General features: G+C 41.5%; 1 protein-coding gene across 1 annotated transcript in view; it reads right to left on the bottom strand.

Annotated features, from left to right (window-relative positions):
• LOC115336506 (interleukin-31 receptor subunit alpha-like) overlaps positions 1-20,308 on the bottom strand; it is a 34,771-nt gene extending 14,463 nt beyond the window's left edge. Inside the window, exons 1-8 of the mRNA XM_030003582.2 lie at positions 19,730-20,308; positions 19,471-19,521; positions 15,267-15,378; positions 10,715-10,881; positions 9,477-9,616; positions 3,864-4,005; positions 3,620-3,702; positions 813-1,023 (exon numbers count right to left, since the gene is read on the bottom strand). Coding sequence (XP_029859442.1) covers positions 813-1,023; positions 3,620-3,702; positions 3,864-4,005; positions 9,477-9,616; positions 10,715-10,881; positions 15,267-15,378; positions 19,471-19,521; positions 19,730-19,772 — 949 coding nt within the window. The 5' untranslated portion in view covers positions 19,773-20,308. The remainder of the gene's footprint in view (positions 1-812; positions 1,024-3,619; positions 3,703-3,863; positions 4,006-9,476; positions 9,617-10,714; positions 10,882-15,266; positions 15,379-19,470; positions 19,522-19,729) is intronic.
• Between the last annotated feature and the right edge of the window lie 4,894 nt (positions 20,309-25,202).

Raw genomic sequence — 25,202 nt, 5'->3', positions numbered from 1 at the left:
GGTAGTATATATTTCATCAGAAGAGAACTAAAGCAGTCAAATGTAAAGGCAAAACCAAATTGTTAAGCCTTTGCAAGGCAAAGGAGAACAGAATGAGGGGAGTGTGTTAGAAAATCCTGGAAAACAAATTAGTTGCAGCTGTCTGGAGATCAACAAGGGTACTTGCACACTTTTTACTTATGCATGCTATAGCTTAATTAACAAAAATAAATCATAATTAGCAGATATTGCAATAACTATACCTCAAGAATATAACAAATGAAACTAGCTTATATTGTAAGAAAACCATTGTTAAATAGTTTTATTGTTTAAATGAAAAAAATGTGTATTTAGGCATCAAAAAGGCTTTAATCTTCATTGGAATATGACATGTGCATCCTACCTATTCCTCCTCCCATGTGCCAGTAGGGGTAATACTGAAACAAAGGACAGTAGCAGGTCTCTTAATAGTTACTTAGCTCAAAAGCCTTAGATTTGCACATAATTCTGTGAACTGTTTTTCAACTGTTGGCATCTACTTATCTTTGAGTACACTCCATAAGCGCTTTTGATAGGTAGATCTAGCACATAGTTATTTCTCTAGCTTGAGAAAACAAGAAGTGCTCAGTGGAATATTAAATTGCTTAGTCTGTTAGTTAACTTCTATCAAAATTGTTTCTTAAGAAACAATACTGTCTCTCACTATGCAAAAATATCAGCCTAATAAATATTCAAGAGAAAGCTTAACGCTATCCCAAACTGCCAAAAGGTAGCCTAGAGATTGCTCATAAAACTTCTCCACCGCTCTAACGAATGAATGATAAGGTGAGTACCTGTTGCAGAGGAGTCTGAGACAATGTAGGTGGCTTGTGGAGATTCTCCTGCTTTGTTATAGGCAGAAATATTAATTCTATAATAAGCCATGGAGAGGTTTAGAAGAACTTTTCTGTCCTTTAGAAAGAAGCGATTTGGTGAATCCCTGCAACTGTTAGGTATTCTTTCCACATTAACGTAGTATCCAAGGATGTTCTCACTTTGTGTTATCTAGTAAGAGGAAAAAGATTATTTTCTATAAATGTTATTACATCCTGTGCAGAAAATCAAGAGGAATTAAATTGTATAAACAAAATGTCACCTTTAATGATGGGGATAAAATCACACTTTTAATTAGGTTATTAGGAATCAATGAAGCAAAACATTTCCTTAAAATTAAGAGCATGCTTAAATTGAGAGGATTTAAGCACAGGATTAAGTGTTTTGCTTAATTGAGATCTTAGTTATGTGTATCCAATTAGTAATAACAGCAGTGAAGCAGCTGTAACATTCTCTACATTTCACTGGAACATACCCCTCATAATTAGGAACTTGAAAGTTAATGAGAGGTGTTTAATTGCAATTTATGCCTCTGGGAATCTTCATCTACTAGGCTCTGTTAGGCATCTGGTCTCTCTGAGGATAAATGCTTGTAATTATACTACAACTTTGGAACATGTTATATATCCATTGATACAAATCTTCAGGTGGTGATGGTTCACTCGTTATTTTACTGTACTAATCTTCATGAGAGATTAAAAAATGACTGCACTGCACAGCAATGGAAATTACTGCAATCTAGATAGAAGCTGAACTCCATACATGAAGGCCTGTGAATTCTGCAAGGATTACTTCTGATGTCAAGCCTGTCTGTTATTTCTTGGCACAAAATTAATAGTGTAAAGATACCACAAAGCTGGGAGATTGGGTTATCTTCATGAAATAACTGGATACTCTCAGCATAACATAGACAGGATGATGTTCAGTAATTCAAAAGGCAGAGACACATGTGTTGAGAGGCATTTCTGGTAAAGCTGGAAGCTCTTAAGATGGAAATGTGTTTTTCCCAGGATAGGGAGGGAAGAATTAGTACCATTATTTGAAGCTCTGGTAAAGGTGCTGGGGGAATAGCGTTATGGTTCTTTCACCAGGCTTTGAAACTGGAAAAGGCGTCTGTGTAGGAGAAATAATTGCTAGGATATGTGAAATATGAGGTCTATTGCACAAGAAGAAACTTGTAGAATTTAGCTTTCTTAGCTTAGCAAAATGAGACTGGAAAAGGCTAGCACTGCTCTATCTTGTGCAGTCCTGCAGGAGATCCTGTGTTATTTACAGCCATGAGAGCGATACATGTTGCCTGGTTGGGTGTTTAGAGCTGAAGCCAGCTATCTTGTGCCTGTTGATGTGAACTGTGTAGAGGTTACTCACTGAACATTAGCAAAAGCAGAGGAGCTATGTCTAGCCTCTAACACCTTTAAGCTTTTTTACTTTGTTTCAGATTGGCTTAAACAAGTATGGCAGCAAAGCCGAAGATTTTTTTTTTCTTCCCTACATTTAACATGTTAATTGTTGAGTGCACTCCTTCCCTCTGCCCCTTCGATGTTTGCTGAAGCCATCTGAACTTGAACCTTATTTCGTATAATAAACTAGTGTGTTATCCTGAGTGAAGGTCCTAGCCCTGATACTATATTCAATATTACTTTTTTTTAACTAAAGCATTTAGATGGAGAATAATTTCTTCTCTTAGCTTAACATTTAAATTGGCATGTATGGTCTATTGCTTTATCACAAAATGAATCATTTACCATGCAGCTTTGCCTACTTCTCAGGAGATAAGGGAAAAGGGGGATCTCCCATCCTTATCAGGAGATGAGGTGTCCATTTATTCTGCTGTCTTTTCTTTCCCTTAACAAAAATGCATGGGGTAACTACAAGACTTTCCACATCTTCTGATGTTTCAAAAGTCTGCCAGTCTCTGTCCTTTCTGCCAGAGATGTCCCCTATGGCAAACTTCTTCGAGTTTGTAGATGGTCCTTCTCTCAGAATCCATATAGAATTAATTAGTTTCCATGCAAACACCTCTAGTAACACCTTGCTCATTGAAATTGCCTGTGGGGCCCTCAACTACACATTCAAGACTGTCAGTTGTCCATTTCTTACCAAAAGAACTTCAGCTGGTAAAACTGACTGATCTGCTACAGTCAGTCATCTCATAATGACTCCTGCTGCAGAAGAGGGGATGCCTCTGACACGTAGGTTTGAACTTTAAATGTCATTATGGGAAGCATGCAGCTAGCTGCTGTTCTTCTAAGCCAGAGGCTCTTTTTCTGTCCTGATTATAATGACTTTGCATTTCTGAATTAGTAAATTAGTAGATTTACCAAGCTTTTCTAAAAGGTTTTGGTGTCTCAAGAATATGAATGCTCCTTAGGAACACATGCAACACAATGTGCGTCACTTGTATGTGCTAAAGACTTGTGAGGACCCTTCAGGGAAAGCTTAATTCTAAGAGACAAACTTGAGGCACACCAATTTTTAATGCAAGCTGTAAAGAATCTTTATTCTAGTCAATGATTTTGAGCCCAGAGATTGCTGTTTTAATAATTTCTCAACTTTATAAATTGGTGAAGTTTTTCCTTGCTAGTTTCTAGCACCCAAAACACCACCATACAAATGCAGTGAATCCTGAAACAAGGGTACAATATACAATGCCTTTTGCTTATACAGTGTATTCTCAATACAATGAGAAAGTCTATTTTTTCCTATAGAGTAATAAATTAATAGCACAGATATAACAGAAGGTACCCAGACTCAAAGTGAACATTACCTCCCACTTCAGAAGAACACTTCTTCTGCCTGGAGAGATTTCTGTAGTTGCATTATATGATATTCTTGGCATGTTCGTGAGTTCTGGTAAACATGGAAAAAGATGGAGACATGCCATCATCTGAATCAGTTTGATCTTTGTATTTTCACCAGTATCTGACAATGCTATTTCATATGATACAAGATTTGAAAAGGCTTTTACATTCATGCTTATTCCCAGTAAGACAAAACTATATTTCACTTACTGTGAGGGACCAAAATCTCTTTACTCCAAATGCAAACACAGTGGAGACCATCCTTGGCTATGCATCTGAGCTGAATAATGTATGAAGACATAGCATTTAAATTCGAAATGGTGACATTGACAGCACTGCTTTCTACAGGCACCTAAAAACAAATTATGTTTAATTTATGTGGCAGCAATAAAACATAATCTTATATTAACTGTTTTCTCAGCCAAGGACCAGTCTTCTGACTGCAGCTGAAAGTAGGGGTTCCTATCATAAAAGAGGAATTACTACACATTTTAGTCAATGTCTTTTCATTCTTCCAAGGCAATACATTCTCTTTCATGAACTCATTCCACTCAGTCAGGACATGTAAACAACAGTTTAGGTCTAAATATTGCTTTTAAAATCAATTAGGCATACAGCAATCATGAGATGATAGGTTTTGATTCTTAGAGAAGTAAGGACAGGGGTCAGCAGAACCGTCACCTTGGAATTCCAAAGCGCAGACTGTGGTCTGTTTAGGAGACTGGTTGACAGAGTCCCTTGGGACATAGTCCTGAAGGGCAAAGGAGTCCAGGTATGCTGGACGTTCTTCAAGAAGGAAATCCTAAAGGTGTAGGAGCAGGCCATCCCCATGTGCTGAAAGATGAGCCAGTGGGGAAGAAGACCAGCCTGGCTGAACAGGGAGCTTTGGCTGGAACTCAGGAAAAATAAAAAAAAGAGTTCATGACCTTTGGAAGAAGGAGCAGGCAACTCAGGAGGACTACAAGGATGTCGTGAGGTTATGCAGGGAGAAAATTAGAAGGGCCAAAGCCCAGCTAGAACTTATTCTGGCTACTGCCATAAAAGACAATAAAGACCATTTCTATAAATACATTAGCAACAAAAGGAGGGCTAAAGAGAATCTCCATCCTTTATTGCATGTGGGGGAAACATAGTGACAAAGGATGAGGAAAAGGCTGAGGTACTTAATGCCTTCTTTGCTCAGACTTTAATAGTAAGACCAGTTGTTCTCCAGGTACCCAGCCCCCTGAGCTGGAAAACAGGGATGGGGAGCAGAATGAAGCTCCCATAATCCAAGGGGAAATGGTTAGTGACCTGCTACACCACTTAGACACAAGTCTATGGGGCTGGGTGGGATCCACCCAAGGGTACTGGGGGAGCTGGTGGAAGTGCTCACCAAGCCACTTTCCATCATTTACCACCATTCCTGGCTAACTGGGGAAGTCCCAGTTGACTGGAGGTTAGCAAATGACACCCATCTACAAGAAGGAGGATCCTGGGAACTACAGGCCTGTCAGTCTGACCTTGGTGCTGGGGAAGGTTATGGAGCAGATCACCTTGAGTGCCATCACATGGCACATACAGGACAACCAGGTGATCAGGCCCAGTCAGCACACGTTTATGAAAGGCAGCTCCTGCTTGACTAACCTGATCTCCTCCTGTGACAAGGTAACCCGCTTAGTGGATGTCCTAGTTTCAGCTGGGATAGAGTTAACTGTCTTCCTAGTACCTGGTACGGTGCTATGTTTGGAGTTCAGTATGAGAAGAATGTTGATAACACTGATGTTTTCAGTTGCTGCTAGCAGTGTTTAGACTAATGTCAAGGATTTTTCAGCTTCTCATGCCCAGCCAGCGAGAAAGCTGGAGGGGCACAAGAAGTTGGCACAGGACACAGCCAGGGCACCTGACCCAAACTGACCAACAGGGTATTCCATACCATATGACGTCCCATCCAGTATAGGAACTGGGAAGTGGGGGTGGGGAATCGCCGCTCGGGGACTAGCTGGGTGTCAATCAGCGGGTGGTGAGCAATTGCACTGCGCATCATTTGTACATTCCAATCCTTTCATTATTGCTGTTGTCATTTTATTAGTGTCATCATTATCATTATTCGTTTCTTCTTTTCTGTTCTATTAAACTGTTCTTATCTCAACCCGTGGGTTTTGCTTCTTTTTCTCGATTTTCTCCCCCATCCCACTGGGTGGGGGGGAAGTGAGTGAGCGGCTGCGTGGTGCTTAGTTGCTGGCTGGGGTTAAACCATGACAGTGGATGAGGGAAAGGCTGTGGATGTTGTCTACCTGGATTTTAGTAAAGCCTTTAACACCGTTTCCCACAGCATTCTCCTGGAGAAACTGGCTGCTTATGGCTTGGAGGTGTGTACTCTTTGCTGGGTGAAAAACTGGCCGGATGGCCAGGCCCCAAGAGTTTGGGTGAATGGCAGCTGGTCACAAGTGGTGTTCCCCAAGGCTCAGTATTAGGGCCAGTTCTGTTTAATATCATTATAAGTGATCTGGACGAGGGGATCGAGTGCACCCTCAGCAAGTTTGCAGATGACACCAAGTTGGGTGGGAGCGTTCATCTGCTTGATGGCAGGAATGCTCTACAGAGGGATCTGGACAGGCTGGACTGATGGGCCAAAGCCAACTGTATGAGATTCAACATGGCCAAGTGCCAGGTCCTGCACTCGGGTCACAACAATGCAACCCCACGCAATGCACCTGGCTCACAACCCCATGCAAAGCTACAGGCTTGGGGAAGAGTGGCTGGAAAGCTGCCTGGTGGAAAACGACCTGGGGGTGCTGGTCAACAGCCGGCTGAATGTGAGCCAGCAGTGTGCCCAGGTGGCCAAGAAGGCCAATGGCATCCCGGCTTGTATCAGAAATAGGGTGGCCAGCAGGAGCAGGGAAGTGATCGTCACCCTGTACTGGGCACTGGTGAGGCAGCACCTCCAGTATTGTGTTCAGTTTTGGGCCCCTCACTACAAGAAAGACATTGAGGTGCTGCATCGTGTCCAGAGAAGGGCAATGAAACTGGTGGGTCTAGAGAACAAGTCCTGTGAGGAGCAGCTGAGGGAACCGGGGTTGTTTAGCCTGGAGAAAAGGAGGCTGAGGGGAGACCTTATCGCTCTCCACAACTGCCTGAAAGGAGGTTGTAGTGAGGTGGTGCTGGTCTCTTCTCCCAAGTAACAAGTGATAGGACAAGAAGAAATGGCCTCAAGTTGCGCCAGGGGAGGTTTAGATTGGATATTAGGAAAAATTTCTTCACCAAAAAGGTTGTCAAGCACTGGAACAGGCTGCCAGGGAAGTGGTTGAGTCACCATCCCTGGAGGTCTTTAAAAGACATGTAGATACAGGCTTAGGGACATGGTTTAGTGGTAGACTTGGCAGTGCTAGTTTTACAGTTGGACTTGATCTTAAAGGTCTCTTCCAGCCTAGCTTATTCTGTGATTATATATACTGAAAAATAATCACTTACTTAACTCTGATCCTTGTTGGCATTCTGAAGAACAAGATGTCAAGGTCAAATTAAATATTTTTAAAAAATAAAATCCCTTTATTCTCAAATGTTACAGTATGTCTAAATAGACCCATGTGATTGATGCGGTAAGGAGCGTGGCTAGACTGAACTTGTGGCTGCCTATGCCTTAACACCACAGAAGTAATGTGCATCTGCAGCTGATGATGGCACTGGAGCTCCAGTGACTGTACAGGGAATGGAGATTTTCTTGAAATAAAGACACCACCCGTGTCTAAGGAAATCTCTGAGCTGAAAACTGTAGGACAAAATATGATAGAAAACTGTTGCTATGGGCTTGAACTATTTTACACTCTTCTCCAGGTGTCCATTGGTGGATGCGACTGGAGCACAGTACCCTGCATTAAATGGACCTTTGGTCTGATCAGTTCCAGGTGTTAGGATGTGTTTGGCAGAACTGTTATTGCAGACTGAAATATTTGTTTTAGTTTTAGCATTCGTCTGCCGTGAAGTTTTTTCTTAATTATATATATTTCCTAAAAAAACCCCAACCAAAACCCAAACCAAAACCAACAAACCCCCACCCAAATCCCCCACTATTAGGTCAGCAGCTCTTCTTTTTGGTTTTCTGCAGTGCTTTATTTTTTTTATTAAAGTTAATTAATTAACTTCGGATACTTTTGCTAATAAAACTAACTTGGTCACAAAAAAACCCCCACAACACACAGTATTACAGAAAGACTCCAAATCTCCTACTGAACAAGAGGGAAGTGAAATGGATTTAAGATCCAAGTGTTAAATTACATTACATGTACATTAATCCTACTCTTGATAAACACTATTTCTCAGCTAGCTTTATATATCCTCTGTTCTTGTACACCCGCACTCATCCTTTCCCTCCAGTCGCATCTGTAAATACAGCCTACATTCATGTGATAATGAACAGTTTACAGCCTAAGTTCACAGGATCAGCTGGGACATGGGAGATAATGAATATTCATGAGCTGTAGTCTTTCAGTACTCGGTCATTCTAATCATGCAGTGTGGCTGTCTCTACCAGTCCTTCACATTACTAACTTGAATCTCCTATCTCCCCTGTCTCCAGAACCTGTAGGACATGCATTTTTATTGCTCTTAACTCTCTGTTCTTCCACATGCTGTGTACCAGACCGTCTGCACATGGTTATCTACCTATTGCACTATTGGGTGGAGTATGCTTGGGTATCTGGCTGTCCTAGAATGGTCTAGGACTTGTATGTCAATGAACAAGGGGACCCTTCCAAGACTTGCATGTTCTTTGTACTGAGATGAAACCTTTCTTACACGGGCTTCTCATAGTACTTCTGAAGTGGCTATGGCTAAACAAAGTGGCACCCAGCTATGAGAGAAATGGAAAAAATAACATAAGTCTTCTGATATAAAGGGAAGAACACGGGAGATTCTGGTGGCACAAAAGAAGTGAAGAGACTCCTAGGAGAGCAGAGAAGCCCAAGAAGTGGGAACAGTTGCTTTTTTAGACAGTTTTCTTCTTGGGGTCCTGTTCTACCTGATAAACACATATTCTTCATTCAACTACAGATAACAGAGCTTGAAAAACAGACAATTTCAGGGACTCAGTGATACAAATCATGCATATGTGCATGCCTGCTGGTGAAGCCTTTGCATGATATGCTGGATGGCAAGGGGCAGGACAAACAGCCATTGCTGCTGCATGCAGATCTTATTGATATTATGACTGTTTTTCCACCTCTTTCTTAGTCCATTTAGTTTTAGGTATTGTCTTCTTGCTGCACCATATTCTCACTGTTGCATGTCCTAAAATGCATCTGGAACTGATCTTGTACCACAGAAAAATTATTTCCCTTCTTGTCAAAGAAGGAAATCTGGAAAACTGATGCAAAACAGAATTGTGTAAGGTATGAATTATTACCTTAAAAATCACAGCAACCTGATCTCTAGTCAGTTTGAAAACTTAATGATACCAGCAGAAAGAGTAATATTGCCCATCACTTAAAATGTAATCAGGATTTGAGTTTGTATGGCATTTCTGATATCCTCTTCAGCTTTTGCATCGCTGATAGCTGTAGTGTCTCATTGACATGTTAATGAACCAGCTGACATTCCCTTCTGTCTTCTGTATAAAACTATTAATCTTTCTTTCCCAAAGAGCTTAGGATCTGTTAGACAAAACTAAGAAACCTTTGTAAGATTTGCCTACAAATTGTCTGCATGGCTGTGCCTCCTTGCTATCCATGTTGTGTGTCCTTTTCAGTTGCATCCTATTGCTGTCCTGCGTTACGTGCCATGCACTGCTGAGCTGTTAGTAAGGCACCTCATGTTCTCAAGTGATTGTCATCTGGAAGTACTTACCAGCGTCCACCAAGTGGATTCTGTGAGTGCCTCTCTGTATCTCAGCTCATATGGTGTAGGAGTTGCAGGCAAGTCCCACTTTATTATCAATTGGTTTGTGATCTGATGAGCATTTATGTTAGATGGTGTCAAGCACTTCCCTAAAATGGGGAACATGCAGCTGTTATAAATGCAAGTGAAGCTGGAAACCTTTGATAATTATGTCTGTCAGGTGTGGTTTATAAAAAATAAAACACTTGGCACAGAATACTGAACACTGAAAGACTGTAAAAAGGCTGGAAATAAATAATTACGAAATCTTTATAGTATCAACAAAATCGGGTTGTTCCTCTTGCCTTTCTTTTGTGAATGCTTCTACTGATTTCAAGACCACCCTTTTTCTAAGCAGGTGCTATTCTGAGTGAGTCTGAAAGGCAAAATCAAAATGTTAAGCGTACCTATAACTGTGAATTGTACAGAAAATTTCCAGAACGTCTTCCAATTTCAGCAACTGTGTTTAGCTATATAATTGTAAGTGCAAATACATTTTTGCCTTTCCCTCCAATAAACACAATGTGGCCAACAGCTCCCCAGAGGAGGTCATAGTGATAATTTGGGTTACGTTGGTAGTGCCCCCAGGAGTGAGAAGCACTGTTTTTTCTTGGACCATGATTACTCTAAGAAGGTGAAGTTTTGGGAAACTCTTAAAATTATCTCAGTGATTAGATATGGTAGGGAATCTTTGAATAAACCTCTAAAGAACATAGTTAATATGATTTCTTTTTTCATGTCTCCCCTGCAGCACTGCGCAATGGATAAGTGGCTTTTGAAAAGAGTTGAACTTTGAAAAGGTTTCTCAAAATTCTCATGCTCTATAACAAGGATTCCTTAAGTGCATGGTACTGAGAAAACCTGCTCTTTGTAAACCAATAAAGAAGTACAGAAAACCATCAAAGAGAGCACAGGAAGCTGGTTAAATACTGTACACAAATGTCACTGTATCTTCTTCTGGATATGACTATTTTATAGTCTAGCAAATGATTTAAAGTAAAACCCTTCTCCCTTAAAAGCTGATAGACTTCTGCGATTGACTTCAGTAAAGATTACATCCAAGGAAGCTGAACTGCAGCTTAGCTCTCTGAATCAGTGAAAGTAAAAAGTATATATTGGGAGTTAGAATTTTGGAAATAATCTTTAAGAAATTGCTACCCCTGCTTCAGCTGGGCACTGTAGTAACACAACTCGTGAAGACACTGTACCTGCTTTGCTCGGTGTAACTGAGATGTTCTTTCCTTTCACACAGCTGTCATGGGCGTAATTCACTGCTATCCAAATAGATGCCGATCGCTTCATGTAGAGATCCTTTCTTTCTATTGTGATGGAAGACGATGATGTGTTTCGTTGAAAAAGTTTTGGTATTCTGTCCCTTTGGAGAAAAGGAAGCAGAATGAAAAACAAACATTTTATTGGATTATAGTTACTCTTTCCTCCCCCTACCCCAGAAAGCATCATTACAGCAACTGATAGTTTTCCAGGTACCTACATACAAAACTGAGCATAGAATCATAGAATCGTTTAGGTTGGAAAAGACCTTTAAGATCATCAAATCCAACTGTCAACGCAACACCACCATGCCCGCAACACCACCATGCTCACTAAACCATGTCTTGAAGTGCATCGTCCACGTGTTTTTTTAATACCTCCAGGGATGGTGACTCAACCACTTCCCTGGGCAGCCTGTTCCAATGCCTGACAACCCTTTCAGTAAAGAAATTTTTCCTAATATCCAATCTAAACCTCCCCTGGTGCAACTTGAAGCCATTTCCTCTCATCCTATCACTAGTTACTAGATAGAAGAGACCAGCACCACCTCACTACAGCCCCCTTTCAGGCAGTTGTAGAGAATGATAAGGTCTCCCCTCAGCCTCCTTTTCTCCAGGCTAAACAACCCCAGTTCCCTCAGCCGCTCCTCATAAGACTTGTGCTCCAGGCCCCTCACCAGCTTGGTTGCAGCTTGAAACAGCAAGTGTAATTCTAGTACTCTAGCAAATTTAAACATGCAAATCCTTGTTGCATGGTGGAGAACTGTTAAATTCTCTAAACTTGTAAGGCACAGCATGATACAAGACAAAATCCGCATGGTCTTCTTTTGTACTTACAGTGGGATATAAGAAGTATTTAGAAGGTGTAAAATTAGGTTAGAAATTACTTCATAAAGTCTACTTCCCGTCTGCCATATGAGCACCTAAATTCCTTTTGAACTGCAAAATTTCCCAGTTACCTGAATCTAAATTACCACAAAGGTATGAAAAACCTCTTACAAGTTATATGCCTGTCTTCTGACTTTTGTTCCTGCAAAGCATCAGAGTTTGACAGACATGTTTAAATACCACCTCAGTCCTCAGCCCTGTAGACTTCTGGTATACCTAATGGACACGGCACAGAAGGTCCAAGAGGTTTAAGGCCTTACATAGGAGGCTGTTCCTGTTCTGCCTAGGTTTTTTTCCCCATCTGTCTTTCATTTACTCTCTGCCACACACAGGACAGATTTTTTTCAAGGTTAGAACTGTGCCAGTTCAATGTTCTTAAAGAAATGGGCAGGCATACTAATTGCCTACCTACATATTTCGATTATTAAATGTGCTGATCATGATACAATATTTAATAACTGAACAAAACCACTTGAAGGTTCCCCTGTCTTCTGCTTCAGACTAGTTGTGACTCAGCCATTAATATTTCAAAGCATGATTTCGAATGCTGGGTTGGAATTTCTCTGTGGGAGTGTTTTTCTTTAATCCTTTTCTTCCTGACAACTAAATCATAAGGAACAAGGATAAGGAAAATTTCAATGTCAAACTGATGTTACTTACAGAAGGGGGTGATGTCCTTTTCTAGACAAGCAAAAAGCCCTTTCAAATGTTTTTTGCTTTTCTTTTAACCCAATAAAAAAGAACAAAGGAAGTTTTTCTTTAAGACCACTGGGTTGAAGCCTAGGAGACTGAAGTTCAAGTCCTGGCTCTGTCTTGGGAAAATCAACATCTTTGTGAGGCAATTGCCTCCCTCTTTCCCACCCACCTCCTCTTTCACTCTTTTTTCTGCCTTCTCTGTTCATAACATCAACCCTGCAGCCTAGGAACAGCACAGTATGATTTTGGCTGAGGACTCTAAGAGCAACTAGCAACAGCTGATAGCATCTCTACAGAAGCAGAGCCATTTCACTGGAGCTTCTCCCCTTCCAAGAAATTAGGGCTTCCAGAAGACCCACAAGGTGACAGAGCAAATGCAGTGGGGTTTGGTGCTTATTCCAAGTTGGCACCTGCTGCTACCTCCAGTGGGAAAATACTGAAGGTGATTGGGGGAGTAATCTCAGCCCTGAGGTGGTTGCTTTGCTCCTCCACAATGTGCAGATCACCCCGGGGAATTTCCCAATGTATTGACATTTCCTTAGCTTTAGGAGATGCTCCTAACCACAGCTCTTTTTTAAAGCAGAGTGGTGGGTTATGCAGCAAAATAATCAGCAATGAGTATCAGAATTTGCCAACAGCATACAGTGTTGTACCCTGTGTACCACATGATATGGTCTCATGGCAAAGATCATGTCTTCTGATCTCACTTCTCTCTTTCTAAATATACCCATAACCTCATGGGAGATCCCAAATATGTAAATATAAAATGAGGAAATTCCATTTTGTAATGCAGGTACTGAGACACATATCTGCTTAATTTTTTTTTTTTTTTTTTTTTTAACAAACCAATGGGCAGATGTTGATTTAATCTGTCTGTCTACACTTTACCTGGCTTCTTTGTTTTAGCTTTCTCAAAAAAGGCACAACTGAAGACACCCATAATTTAAGGTAATCAGTTTAAGATTAGCCCTGCAAGTTCATTCCGTCTATTAAACCAATACTTAATGTCCTGGTTTCAGCTGGGATAGAGTTAATTGTCTTCCCAGTAGCTGGTATAGTGCTATGTTTTTGAGTTCAGTATGAGAAGAAAGTTGGTAACACTGATGTTTTCAGTTGTTGCTAAGTAATGTTTAGATGAAGTCAAGGATTCTTCAGCTTCTCATGCCCAGCAAGTGAGAAGGCTGGAGGGGCACAAGAAGTTGGGAGGGGACACAGCCAGGGCACCTGACCAAACTAGCCAAAGGGGTATTCCATACCATGTGATGTCACATCTAGAATATGAACTGGGGGGAGCGGGGGTAGGGGGATCGCCACTCGGGGACTAACTGGGCATCGGTCAGCAGGTGGTGAGCAATTGCATTGTACATTACTTGCATATTCCAATCCTTTTATTATTACTATTGTCATTTTATTAGTGTTATCATTATTAGTTTCTTCTTTTCTGTTCTATTAAACTGTTCTTATCTCAACCCACAAGTTTTACTTTTTTTTCCCCGATTCCCTCCTCCATCCCACTGGGTTGGGGGGAAGTGAGTGAGCGGCTGCCTGATGCTTAGTTGCTGGCTGGGGTTAGTTGCAAGAAAATACTTAAAAATCTATTCTTCTTATGTGCCACATCTGACATCTCCTTGGATACATGGTATAAAATAATGTATAATAAAAACCAGCTTATTGTCTGTTTGTTGGTTTTTTGTTTTTTGTTTTTACTTTGAATGCATTAGTGTTGAATATTCAATGCAAGTCAATAGATGCAAATAAAAGTAATTGATTAAGGTGATCTTTGGCAATAGTGTTTCAAACAGTGGGCTGGAGGCACGGAAAGATGTACAATGACTCTTTGTATTGAGTTTGCATGGCAAGGTTTTGCTAGTGGGGGGTGACAGGGTGGCTTCTGTGAGAAGCTGCTAGAAGCTTCCCTCATGTCCTACAGAGCCAATGCCAGTCGGCTCCAAGACAGACCCGCTGCTGGCCAAGGCCGATCCCATCAGCGATGGTGGTAGTCTCTCTGCGATAACAGATTTAAGAAGGGAAACCTGCAGCGGAGAGGGGAGTGGGATGTGAGGGGAACCCCTCTGCAGACAGCGAGGTCAGTGAGGAAGGAGGGGAGGAGGAGCGGGGCAGGAGGGGATGCCCCTGCAGCCCGTGGTGAGACGGCAGGCTGTCCCCCCCAGCCCATGGAGGGGAGCGGGGGAGCAGATGCCCACCTGCAGCCTGGGGAGGAGCCCACACCGGAGCAGGGGGATGACCCCAAGATGGCCGTGACTCTGTGGGAAAGCCTGTGCTGGAGTGGCCTGTAACTGAAGATTGGCCTGCAGAAAGGACCCATGCCAGGGAAGTTCATGAAGAACTGCAGCCTGTGGGAAGGACCCACGCTGGAAAAGTTCGTGAAGGACTGTCTCCCATGGGAGGGACCCCACGCTGGAGCAGAGGAAGAGTGAGGAGTCCTCCCCCTGAGGAGGAAGGAGCAGCAGAAATGTGTGATGTACTGACCGCAACCCCCATTCCCTATCCCCCTGTGCCACTGTGGGGGAGGAGGTAGAGAAAATCAGGAGTAAAGTTAAGACCAGGAAGAACGGAGGGGTAGTGGGATAGTGTTGTTAAGATTTTTTTAAGTTTTGTTTCTCATTATCTTACTCTGATTTGATTGGTAATAAATTAAACTAATTTTTTCCCTAAGTCAAGTCTATTTTACACTTGATGGTAATTACTGAGCAATCTCCTGGCCCTTATCTCAACCTAGGAGCCTTTTGTTATTATTTTCTCTCTCCTGCCCAGCTGAGGAGGGGAGTGATAGAGCAGCTTTGTGGGCACCTGTGATGAAATACATAGTAAAACTCTGGCAGGTAGGAATCATGCCAAACAGCAATGACAGCTTTTCATTTTCTGAAATTACTTTTAGACTTACCATTTTAAGAATACGGTATAATTAACCATATTCGGAGCACTGGGTACTGGCAGCCAGGTACAGGTTAGATCCTCATTTACTTCTTTGTAGCATACTAATTCATTGTCCCAATCTGCAAGATGAAAACATGTGGACTGGAAAAGACCCATCACAGGCAACTGTTTACCATTAACAATTGTGAGGTGACTATGAGAAGCAAAACCAAATACAAAACAGGCTATACCCTTTTGTGCAACAAAATAAGAGCTAGCTATGTGAGTCCTTACACCACGTTTACTCTCAAAGCAAGTAATTCACTAACATTTCGAACAAGGAACAGAGACATTTAGAAAGATGAAACCTTATCAGTCCTGTGTTTCCAGGTAATCCAATGTTTCCAGGTAAAACCTAGTTTCCCTACATGAAGGTAGGAAAGGATAATTCTTCCTGTGTTTTATGATGCCATTGCCAGCTGTTATGTACCCAACAACATAGTGCTGAAATGCTTGCTATGGTTTTACCTACAGCTTTGGTATCGTTACACTTTTGAACTGTGTTTCTCTCCTATAATAGTGACATCTTGCTTGCTGCTTGCCTCTGCACTTATTTAAAGTTTAATTTTATTTTTTCTTCCCAATTCTGAATGAAATATCTTTTATACTTCTGGAAATGCTGCTGCATTCTTTGACACAGAAATTGCAGAAACAAACTGCATATATTCAAGGAAGCATTACTAGCTTTTGGCCCTCTGCTTTGAGGAAAGCTATTGTAAGCTAATCTCCTTAAACCAGATGACAAAATTACTGTGAACCTCTGCCCTAAGAGACCTTAGATTTTTATCTCCCAGCTCTGCTTTGGTTTCACACCATTCCCATCTGACAGACAGTGCCTGTCTTGCCACTGTGTTTCTGGAAGCCCTCACTTGTTTGCTGAAATCCGTACAAAGCATTGGCTTCTGGTGGGTTGCTCTGGATCTGAGGAGCAAGCCCCTTCCCTGGGGGAGTCGCTGTGACTTGGGAACCCTGGAGAACCAGAAGCACCTGCCTTGCATAGGAGGGAGGCACTGTTCATGCGCAGGATTATAAACCAGAGTTGGCAACAGCTCTGCCTGGAGCAGCTTATCAACTGTTAAACACAAATTTATAGACACCTTTGAAAGTATAGGCCAGAACTGACTACATGCACCTTTGTGAAACATCTTAGAAATGAACGCCATGCAATTAAGTTGGGGGAAAAAAGGAGAGAGGGATTGTATTTTAATAACACCAAGGGCCAATGTGATGTTTCCATAATTTCCAACTGGAAAAGAATTACTGTGGATTTCCTTGCAAAGCATTACACACTGCAGTATAGGGCTAATTATCAACAGTGGACCCAATTGACTAGACTCAGAATTACTCCAAAACCATCAGTCATCTGAGTTCAGAATAATGCACTACTGCTGGAGAAAAACAATATGCCGCTTATATTACCAGCTTCATAAAGATCACATTATAAAGTAGAAGGAGCATAAGTTTATGTACAACATGACTCATGCTTAATTTTTGGAAAGAAAAATACGGGGTTTTTTTGCAACTGAACACATACATTTTTCAGCTGGAGGGAAACTAAACACTGATGATATTCTTAAAAGAATTAATTTTTAGCCTCTAGTGGTTAAGCTTATTTCAGTATTTAAAAAATCTCTTATCAGAAATGGTAGTGATAAAATATGACTGTTCTCCTTTTGCTTTGTGTCTTGCTGTCTGAACTATTAGTTCAGAAGAATCAGCCATGATGTCTCAAAGTACCACCCACACTTTTAAGAAAAGACTCAGAATTTTTTTTTCCCTCTTCAGAAATGTAGATAAGGTTCCTGACAGGTACAGGATGCTTAATTTGATAAAAATGAATTTTTCCTGGTGAGTAGAGTCACATGTTCTTTATATCTATTAGGATTAACGAGTTGCCAATAGGGCTATCAAACTTGAATAAGAAATGTTTTGCTATTTGGTAAGTAAATATGTGTATCTCTGGAGTTGGTGTTACAGTATGGTTATGGTACCTCGTAACCTAAGTTATGAGATAAAAGATCAGTCCTCCTCTTTTCCTCATTCAGAGCCATTTCTTCCTACATTACGGAATATCCTCAGTATTCTTTTCATCATTCAGATGGCAGCTGTACATTTAAGTTAAAAGTTGATTTGGACCAAAAAGTCTGTCAGATGAGTATAGCTCAGACTTTAATACCCTCACCCTATGACACTTCCTCTCTCCTACTAAAAGAAATTTGCTTTTCTAATAAAGTTATGCTGCATCAGTTTAGGTGTGTGCAGCTTCCTTTCAGGAAGGTGGAAATCGGGTCTTCCTTGTTTCTATAGCAATGTGAATAATTATTGAACTCTTTGCTTTCCTAGTCTGACGACCAAACCAAATCTTGGCCACCTCACCCATGGACACGGTGCTCTAACAACTGGAGAAAGCAGCAATTGCTCTCACATTCTTCTCCTCTTTTACTCTGAATTAAGCATTTAATTTACTTGGTGTTTCTTTTTTGTTGTTTTTGTTTTAAAGAAACACCTGAAAACAAAACTTTTTTGGAACTGCTGTAAAACTTCATGTCAATATGTTTGTAACATACTGCTCCTGAAACTATGTGAAATAACAACAGTTCTGGAGAGAGTGACGAGAAGGAAACGTTTTACTCCTTTACTGAATTTCTACTAACTTCTTCCCCACATAATTTCTATTAATTGAGGTCCAAGTGGTGACCACAGCATTGCAGACCTGTCTCTGCATATAGAAGATCAGGGTGTTGTATTGTTCCTCATGCTCTGAGTCTTACAAAAAACCTCTGGCTTTCTCTGCGAGATGATGGTATTAGAACAGACAAAGAAAAAATAGTAGATTTTACACGTGGAAATAGCATATTAGCTCAACTAATACCCCAATGCACCACCCTGCTGCCAATATATCGAAGTTCTATGTTACTTTCTCCAGATGAACACAACGGATGTTACCCACTTTTTTTTTTGCTTGCTTGTCCTATTTGTGGGTATTAGTGTCCACATGCACATTCAATTTTATCCTAGTGCTTTTTTGTTTTACTGTACCACTTCCCCTTAAAGAACATGTGTACTATTAGTTCTTCCCAGCCCTAGAATAGTACTAGTCCTGTACCATGACTGGGCTCCAAGAGCAATGCGAAGAAAAACACATATGTTTTTTTTCTCTGTTCTAAAGACATCATAACTCAATTTCTCCTTGGGGGAAGGAAAAAAAACCAAAACCAGCTTACTTTTTTCACTCTAGAACTTTTTGTTTTTCTTCTTGTGCACCTGGTGTTGTTCTCAGTAATGCTTCAGTAGAATTAAGTCTGGTTGGCTACAAGCAAGGACTAGAACATTATCTGTGGCTAATTTCGGAAAAATATAGTCCTCCTGATGATGTCTTAGCCAGTGCCAGCACGTACTCGAAAACCTGTCTTCTCTGCTGTGGCTCTTATCAAGAAGGATATTCCTGCCGACAATAAATTCAGCATGAAGTACATCAGATGACCGCCAGCTGGTGTGCAATAACCTCTGCTGAAACGCATCGGTCTGGTCCTTTTCGCCATTAACCGTAATTTTTCAGTTAAATGTAAAGCACAAATAATTGCCACACATAAGCATTACAGACTCTGTTGTCTTTTGAAATCACGGCAATTTGTCCAGAGACCACACAGCAGAGGGGGTTTATTCCCGGCTTGTTGATTACCTACCTCTGCGCAGCCGTAAACGCTCTTACCGCCACAGGGACACACCTGCCTGCGCTGTCTTGGGCGGGTTTTCCCTTCAGAAAACCGCAGACGTTTCTTTTGAGATAAAACCTCTCCTTGCGCGGCCCTGGCCCCTCGCAGGCGGGGCGGGGACCTCCCGCCGGCACCAGGGGAAAGGAGCGGGGCGCGGGGCGCGGGGCGGGGGCACCCCGCGGCGGGGCGGCGCTCGGCGGCCGCCAGGCGGCGCCTGCGCACCGGGAGGGGCCGGGGCCGGGGCCGGGGCCGGGGCCGGGGCCGGGGCCGGGGCCGGGGCCGGGGCCGGGGCCGGGGCCGGGGCCGCGGCCGCTCAGCGACCGGCGGCAGCTGCCGCGAGCCAGAGGGAGGGGATGGGCCGCGCGCCGGCTTTTCCCGCGGACTGGCGGGTGTTCCTTCAGCGGCGACGTCGGCCTTTGCCATCGAGTCGGTCGTACGTGAGAAATATTTACCCACCTGGGAGCTGCTGGCAAAACGGAAAATTCCACCTTGTGCAGTTGCAGGAATCTGGGGAATGAAAAGGAATCGTTTAACAAGACAGCTGTAAAAAGAAACGGGGGTGGGGGGGGACGGGGAAGGTTACTGTCTGCTGTTTCTCCCACCCGCAGAACTTAATTCAGTCATGCTTTTGGTCGTACGGCCTCGCCTTTGAGTAATGTGATGAATTTTTGCTCTTTATGAGCAGTAGCAAGTTATGCAGCAAATGAAAACTCACCCGTTGCAAATAAAAAGATAGCTGCGAGCAGAGAGTTCTTCATCTTCTCTGTAAAGAAGCATAATGATTACCATCAACAGTACACTGTCTTCAGTCTATTTTTTCACACTTCCTCTTCAAACTTCCTATTCATTCCACTACCTATGCTGTTACTGGCTGAACACAAGTAATAGGTTTATTAATGGCAACGTGAGGGACACTTGAGCTCTATACTTAACAAAATCCTGACAACCCTTCTGAAAAACAGAAACTTTCCCCCTTGGTGTTTGCAAGAAGTCACCGTGAGATTCTTAACGGTGTCTGAGACATCAGCAGTGCAAAAAGAATTAAGCTTATATAGGTACTTCAAACTCCTTTGAAAATCCTGCCCTAAATGTCAATGTGAATTAGACAAACTGATATCAGTAAAAAGTAAGTCAAGGTGTTTGGCTTACTCTAATAAAAATGCTTGGCTAGTATAGAAATAATAGCAGCAGAAGACCCTGCCCATCTTCACCCTCTGACTTCCCCTGTTCAAAGTAATTTCACCACTGCAAAGATGCTGTATCTACGTTGTTGGTACCAACACTGGGAGCCCTAATGGAGTAAAAAATCACCATAGCTGTAAATCAGGTGTGACTATAAAATCCACATCCATTAGTTCTGGCAGAGAACACTTAAAGTAACTCTGGGCACAGAAGCTGCCAGAACCACAATAGCTGTTGCTGCTAAAGCAGTAAAGGAAAATTTTCAGAAAATTTCAGTACTGTGGGAAATTTCCTTTCTGGGCTTAGACAGCTACAATCAGAGACTGGATTCAGACCTACCTGGTGATAGGCAAATTATTAACTTATCTTGGCAACCATGGTATATTTCAAGTTGAGTATTGAATAGCAAAAAAAAAAAAAATCTGTTTAAAATGAATCACTTTCTTAAAGAGAGACAGTTACGGGCATGCTTCTGAGCCTGGTCTACAGTAGGAGTGGGTGACTAATGCACCAACATGTATCTTATCAGATTTTCTGAAGGGCACAGTCATGAAATGCAAGTGAACAAGGAATTCTACTGAGTGTTACAGGGGGGTTCCTAGTAATGAAATTGTTCAGGCTTGGGAGTAAGCTCCAAAATGCTGAAGGGTGGTGGATACTGTGTGTGCGTGCAGGTTCAAAACCGCTCTTATCTGAGTGACCCAAAAATCAGCCTTGACAATGCTTCCCACAAAGAATAGCCAAGACGATAGTGTTAATTTATAAGCAGTAGGGAAAAACTGACAAAGAGGAAATGCAAGTCGTATGTGACAGAGATTTTAACAGTGGGGGTTTGAAGAGTTAGAGACTCAGAGTAGCATAGAAATCAAGAGATGGAGAAAACTATATGAACTATATGTATTGGTTTGACGTGGTCAGGATAATCACATTTAAAATAACCTACCCCAAATGGAAACAGTGTAGATAACTCAATGCAAGAGCAGGAAACTGGATTCAGTGTGCACAGAATTAGGGAAGAGCATACTGTAGAGAAATAAACCCAATAAGGCAAGTCCCTATTATCTTTGCTGGAGCTCTAGGTCTCAGTACAAATGTTACTGTCATTTGAAGCAAAAAGTCAATTGTAGCAAGTACAGAAAATACATTGGCAATCAAAATAGCAGAGGAGATAGAATCTCGAAAACTGGAATTTGTCATAGTAGTAAGAACCCATTTTTAATATAGTTCAGCTATCAAGTTGCCATAGTAACATTTTAATGTATAACAAAAACGGAATTATTATTTTTTAGGTAAATTTTGCATAGAACCACTTTTTCAAATGTTTTATATTTCAGCTGTTTCACTACTATGGACTTGTATCAGGATTGTAAATGCCTGAGGTTTTTCTGTTATTCAGATGAGGATAAATTATGCTATCTTCTATGCTCAAAAGAGCAGAATGACTGGAGGATACCACCAACTTTTCTTCATTTGTGAACTAAGTTTCTCAGACCTAAGTTTATGCACTATTATAGATGTGGTTTTCTCTGAATGCTTTTCCTTGTCACTTGCTTATTTAAGTTCTGCAGTAGAAGACACAGCAGGCTCTTGGTCTCCCCAGAATGCAATCTTGAAATAAATGAACTCTTCTATTGTAGACTGGATTGCATCATGTAAATTAATAGAAAACCCACAGCATCCTCCTCTGTTCCCTGCCCCAACTTCATCTGTTAACTGTTACTTCAAAGGAAAAATAACCTCTGAAGACAGGCAGGCACAGCGAGGAACATGCTGCCAGCCCCCTCGTCCTGCTCCTTACCTGTGGAGCTCCACCTCTTGTAGCCTTGCACATCACTGGAGGACTGGTTGGACCGTGAGCTTGTGAGTACATTTTTTTGCAGGTGACCCTTGTGACCATGAATGGTAATGAAACTGAAGGGCTCTGAAATCTTGCTTGCTCAGAGACCTAAATATGTCCCAAGACAGTTTGGGTTATGTGGGATCAGCAGCCTTGTTAAAGCGCACTCAGAACCCGGTGGGCAGCTGACGCAGAATGTAGACTGCAGAGATAAGGCATCAGGAGAGGAATATTGCATTTCTATTTGAAGTCTTACCTTGTCTGAAGTGCAAATAGTTGAGGTCTTCATTTTCTCTGGTTCAATCTGTGTGTATTTTTGCTAGCTTGCTGTTTCTCTGGTGGAAAGTTCAGTGCCAGTTGACTACAGTTGATCTGTTTCAGGCATGTTGTAACAAATTCAATATTGTAGCAAATTCACATTCAATTTTGGCCTATTAATAGTACATGCTGAAGTCCTCTATTTTTCCTCTATGGATCTAAAGTAGAGCCGCACTATTTTTCACAAGTTATTTCTCATAATTATGCTTCTGATAAGCAGACCTCCAGGTCTGTAAAAGATCTGACAGATTCTTACAGAGTGATTTTTTTGCCAGAAAAATACATGGGTATCTGAATTCAAAGAGCAATTCTCATATTGTCTTGGGGGGGGGGGGGGGGAATTAAAAAAATCCCACTCAGCCCTCAGCCACGCTCCCTGGGGGAAATTTGCTGTGATGGGGAGAGTCTCCACCACACACTTTCACCCTTTCTGAGTTCAAGTTACCTCATGAAGCAGCTTATCATTCGAACAGTTCTATGCTATCTTAATGAAAATCACAATCTTCACCGTAACACATTGGCTGCACAGAGACCATCAAAAAGTTTATATAAGAGACTTGCCCTGAAGGTTTAAAAAAAATCCAGGTACAGGTGAAACATAAATGTCACTGAATAAACTAGACAGCCAATGCAGAATGCAGAAGAACCAGAGATTTATGTATTTGTGTGAAGACAGTTCTGAAGAAAAAAAATGGAGGAAACTAAATTGATTTCCTTAAGACCAAATGTGGACTAAATTCTGCTTATACTAGAGTAGATCTGACAGTGATGTGATGCTAGATCTCCCTAAGTGTGGCTGCAGAGTTTTGCCTAGTGTGTTAGCTAGAATATTTATAAGAGTTGAGGCAGTATGATTAGATGAGACAGGAAACTTCTCTTTAGTGCAGAACGACAGTTAGTGCTACAGGCTTGTTTGTGGGATGATGGGAAGAAATTCTCCCTGGGGTAGCTCAGACCAGTGGTTTGAAAACAGAGTTCAACAGACACGTGTTGGTTGATCTGTGTGCAGAACCAGTATTAAGTATTGTGATTTGAATTGGAAACAAGATCTTTACCTTTGCTAGATCACCTTTGAGCACAGCTTACTTATCAGTTATACTAAGTTGTAGTCTCTGACTGCTCTGAAAATATAATGTAAGAGCTTAGATTTGTGTTCATTATGTCTTCCTGTGCAGCCAAGAGAAGAATCAAGGATCATCCTTAACTTTCTTCATCACATTTAAGACTTTATTAAAGGGAACATAGTGCTTTTAATACACAAGCAGATGAGGAAGAAAATAAGCCTTCTTCCTTGCCACCCTGTTTGGCTTACCCAGTGGGCCTGCATCTGCTGCAGGGAGTTATTTTGGGATATGTGATGTGGAAACAAAGAGAATTTGACAAAAGCTTGTGTATGTTCTCCCCATACACACTTGTGGGAGTAAGCTTTACCTTTTTGAAGTCTACAGGAAAGGTTGGCTTTTTTATTTGCTTTTTTAATGCCTGGTTTTTTTATCCCTGAGGCAAGTGGGAGGAGACACAAATATCTGAGTCACTTTTTTTCTCCTCTGTTTTTTCTACCTGGGATTGCTCCTGGACAAAGAAATGCTTTCTAGTGAAACACAACTATTGTCAAAAGCATGTTTGGAGAAAGCCCAAGAAAGGAGTATGAAGAAGCTTACTTAGTACAAGGCAGAAGGTGAACTTTTTTAACATATTGTTCTGTGTTCAGGGTATATTATCCTGCCCTTTCCACTTCAGTAACAGTGAATGTATTTGTGCTGTTACTGTAATTCTTTCACAGTCAGCTTTTCTCCGTGGTATTTTTTCTCTCAGAATTTGATCTAGCGTTACTTGGCTGCAAAGTCATTACCTTTTCTTAATTCGAATCTTTTCAAGCGTCTTTCCTGTCTTGGAACAAAGTGATTTAAAAATAGTTATTATGATTAACTGAGTCACCAGGGTTTGTATACATGCTCACTTGTGGCTCTATTACTCTTGGCCATTTTCTTTTTCCTTCCCCAATTATTATCCAATAGATAACCTGGGGAAAATTTTTTTTTGAGAGATCATTTAATTAGCTTTATCAAAAGTTACTTTGGTTATCTTAAAATAATTCACAAATAGCTCTTTGCCATTCCTGTGTAGAACAGAAAGCCAGGGAGGGGCTAGGTTTGCTAAACTGGAGTAACAGTGTCATGATTTTCATTATCCCCTGTATCTTCCAGAGCTCAGTGATTGGAATGATTGCTCAGAAGGTGGGATCAGTTAAACTTACTTTGACTGCATGAGGGCTTTGCACAAGGGACTAAACACTGTGCTTTAAGACATCCTGGCATGGTCTGTTTTGAATCTCCCCTTCAAGATTATTCTGCTTTATATCAATAATAATTTGCAAAAATCCCTTGAGCAAGGATTAGTATCTAGTGAGTCACATCCCATTTAAGCATTTTAACTGTCAACCTAGAGTATCACATTACAGCAAGAGTGACCAAAGACTGCCCCTACCGAAAATACCTAGCTATCATAGTAGTTAGGGCATTCTTCTGGCAGCTGAGAAATCCAGATTTCTTGTATGCCTGGATAAGAATACAGACCTTAACCAAAAATTTTTTGCAACTTTTGTTTTTTGATTTGACTGCCAATAGATTACTCGCACATCCCTGATTACAGCCCGTTTGAAGAAAAAGCCTCTCTGTCCATAAACTCTGTGAACCTTCGGATTTCTTGGCTTTTTTTATAACACAGTGTGAATGTTCACAGTCACTCTTAGCCTCCAGCTTAGGTTTGCTGCTAGGAATACAGAAGTACCAGGGGTATTGTGGCTGCCTCCTGTTTCTGCCATGCTATCAAGGGTAACAACTTCTCACAG

The sequence above is a fragment of the Aquila chrysaetos genome, chromosome Z (genome assembly GCF_900496995.4).
Source record: "Aquila chrysaetos chrysaetos chromosome Z, bAquChr1.4, whole genome shotgun sequence".
Taxonomy (NCBI): Eukaryota; Metazoa; Chordata; class Aves; order Accipitriformes; family Accipitridae; genus Aquila; species Aquila chrysaetos.
This window is presented reverse-complemented; position numbering and strand designations above follow the sequence as displayed.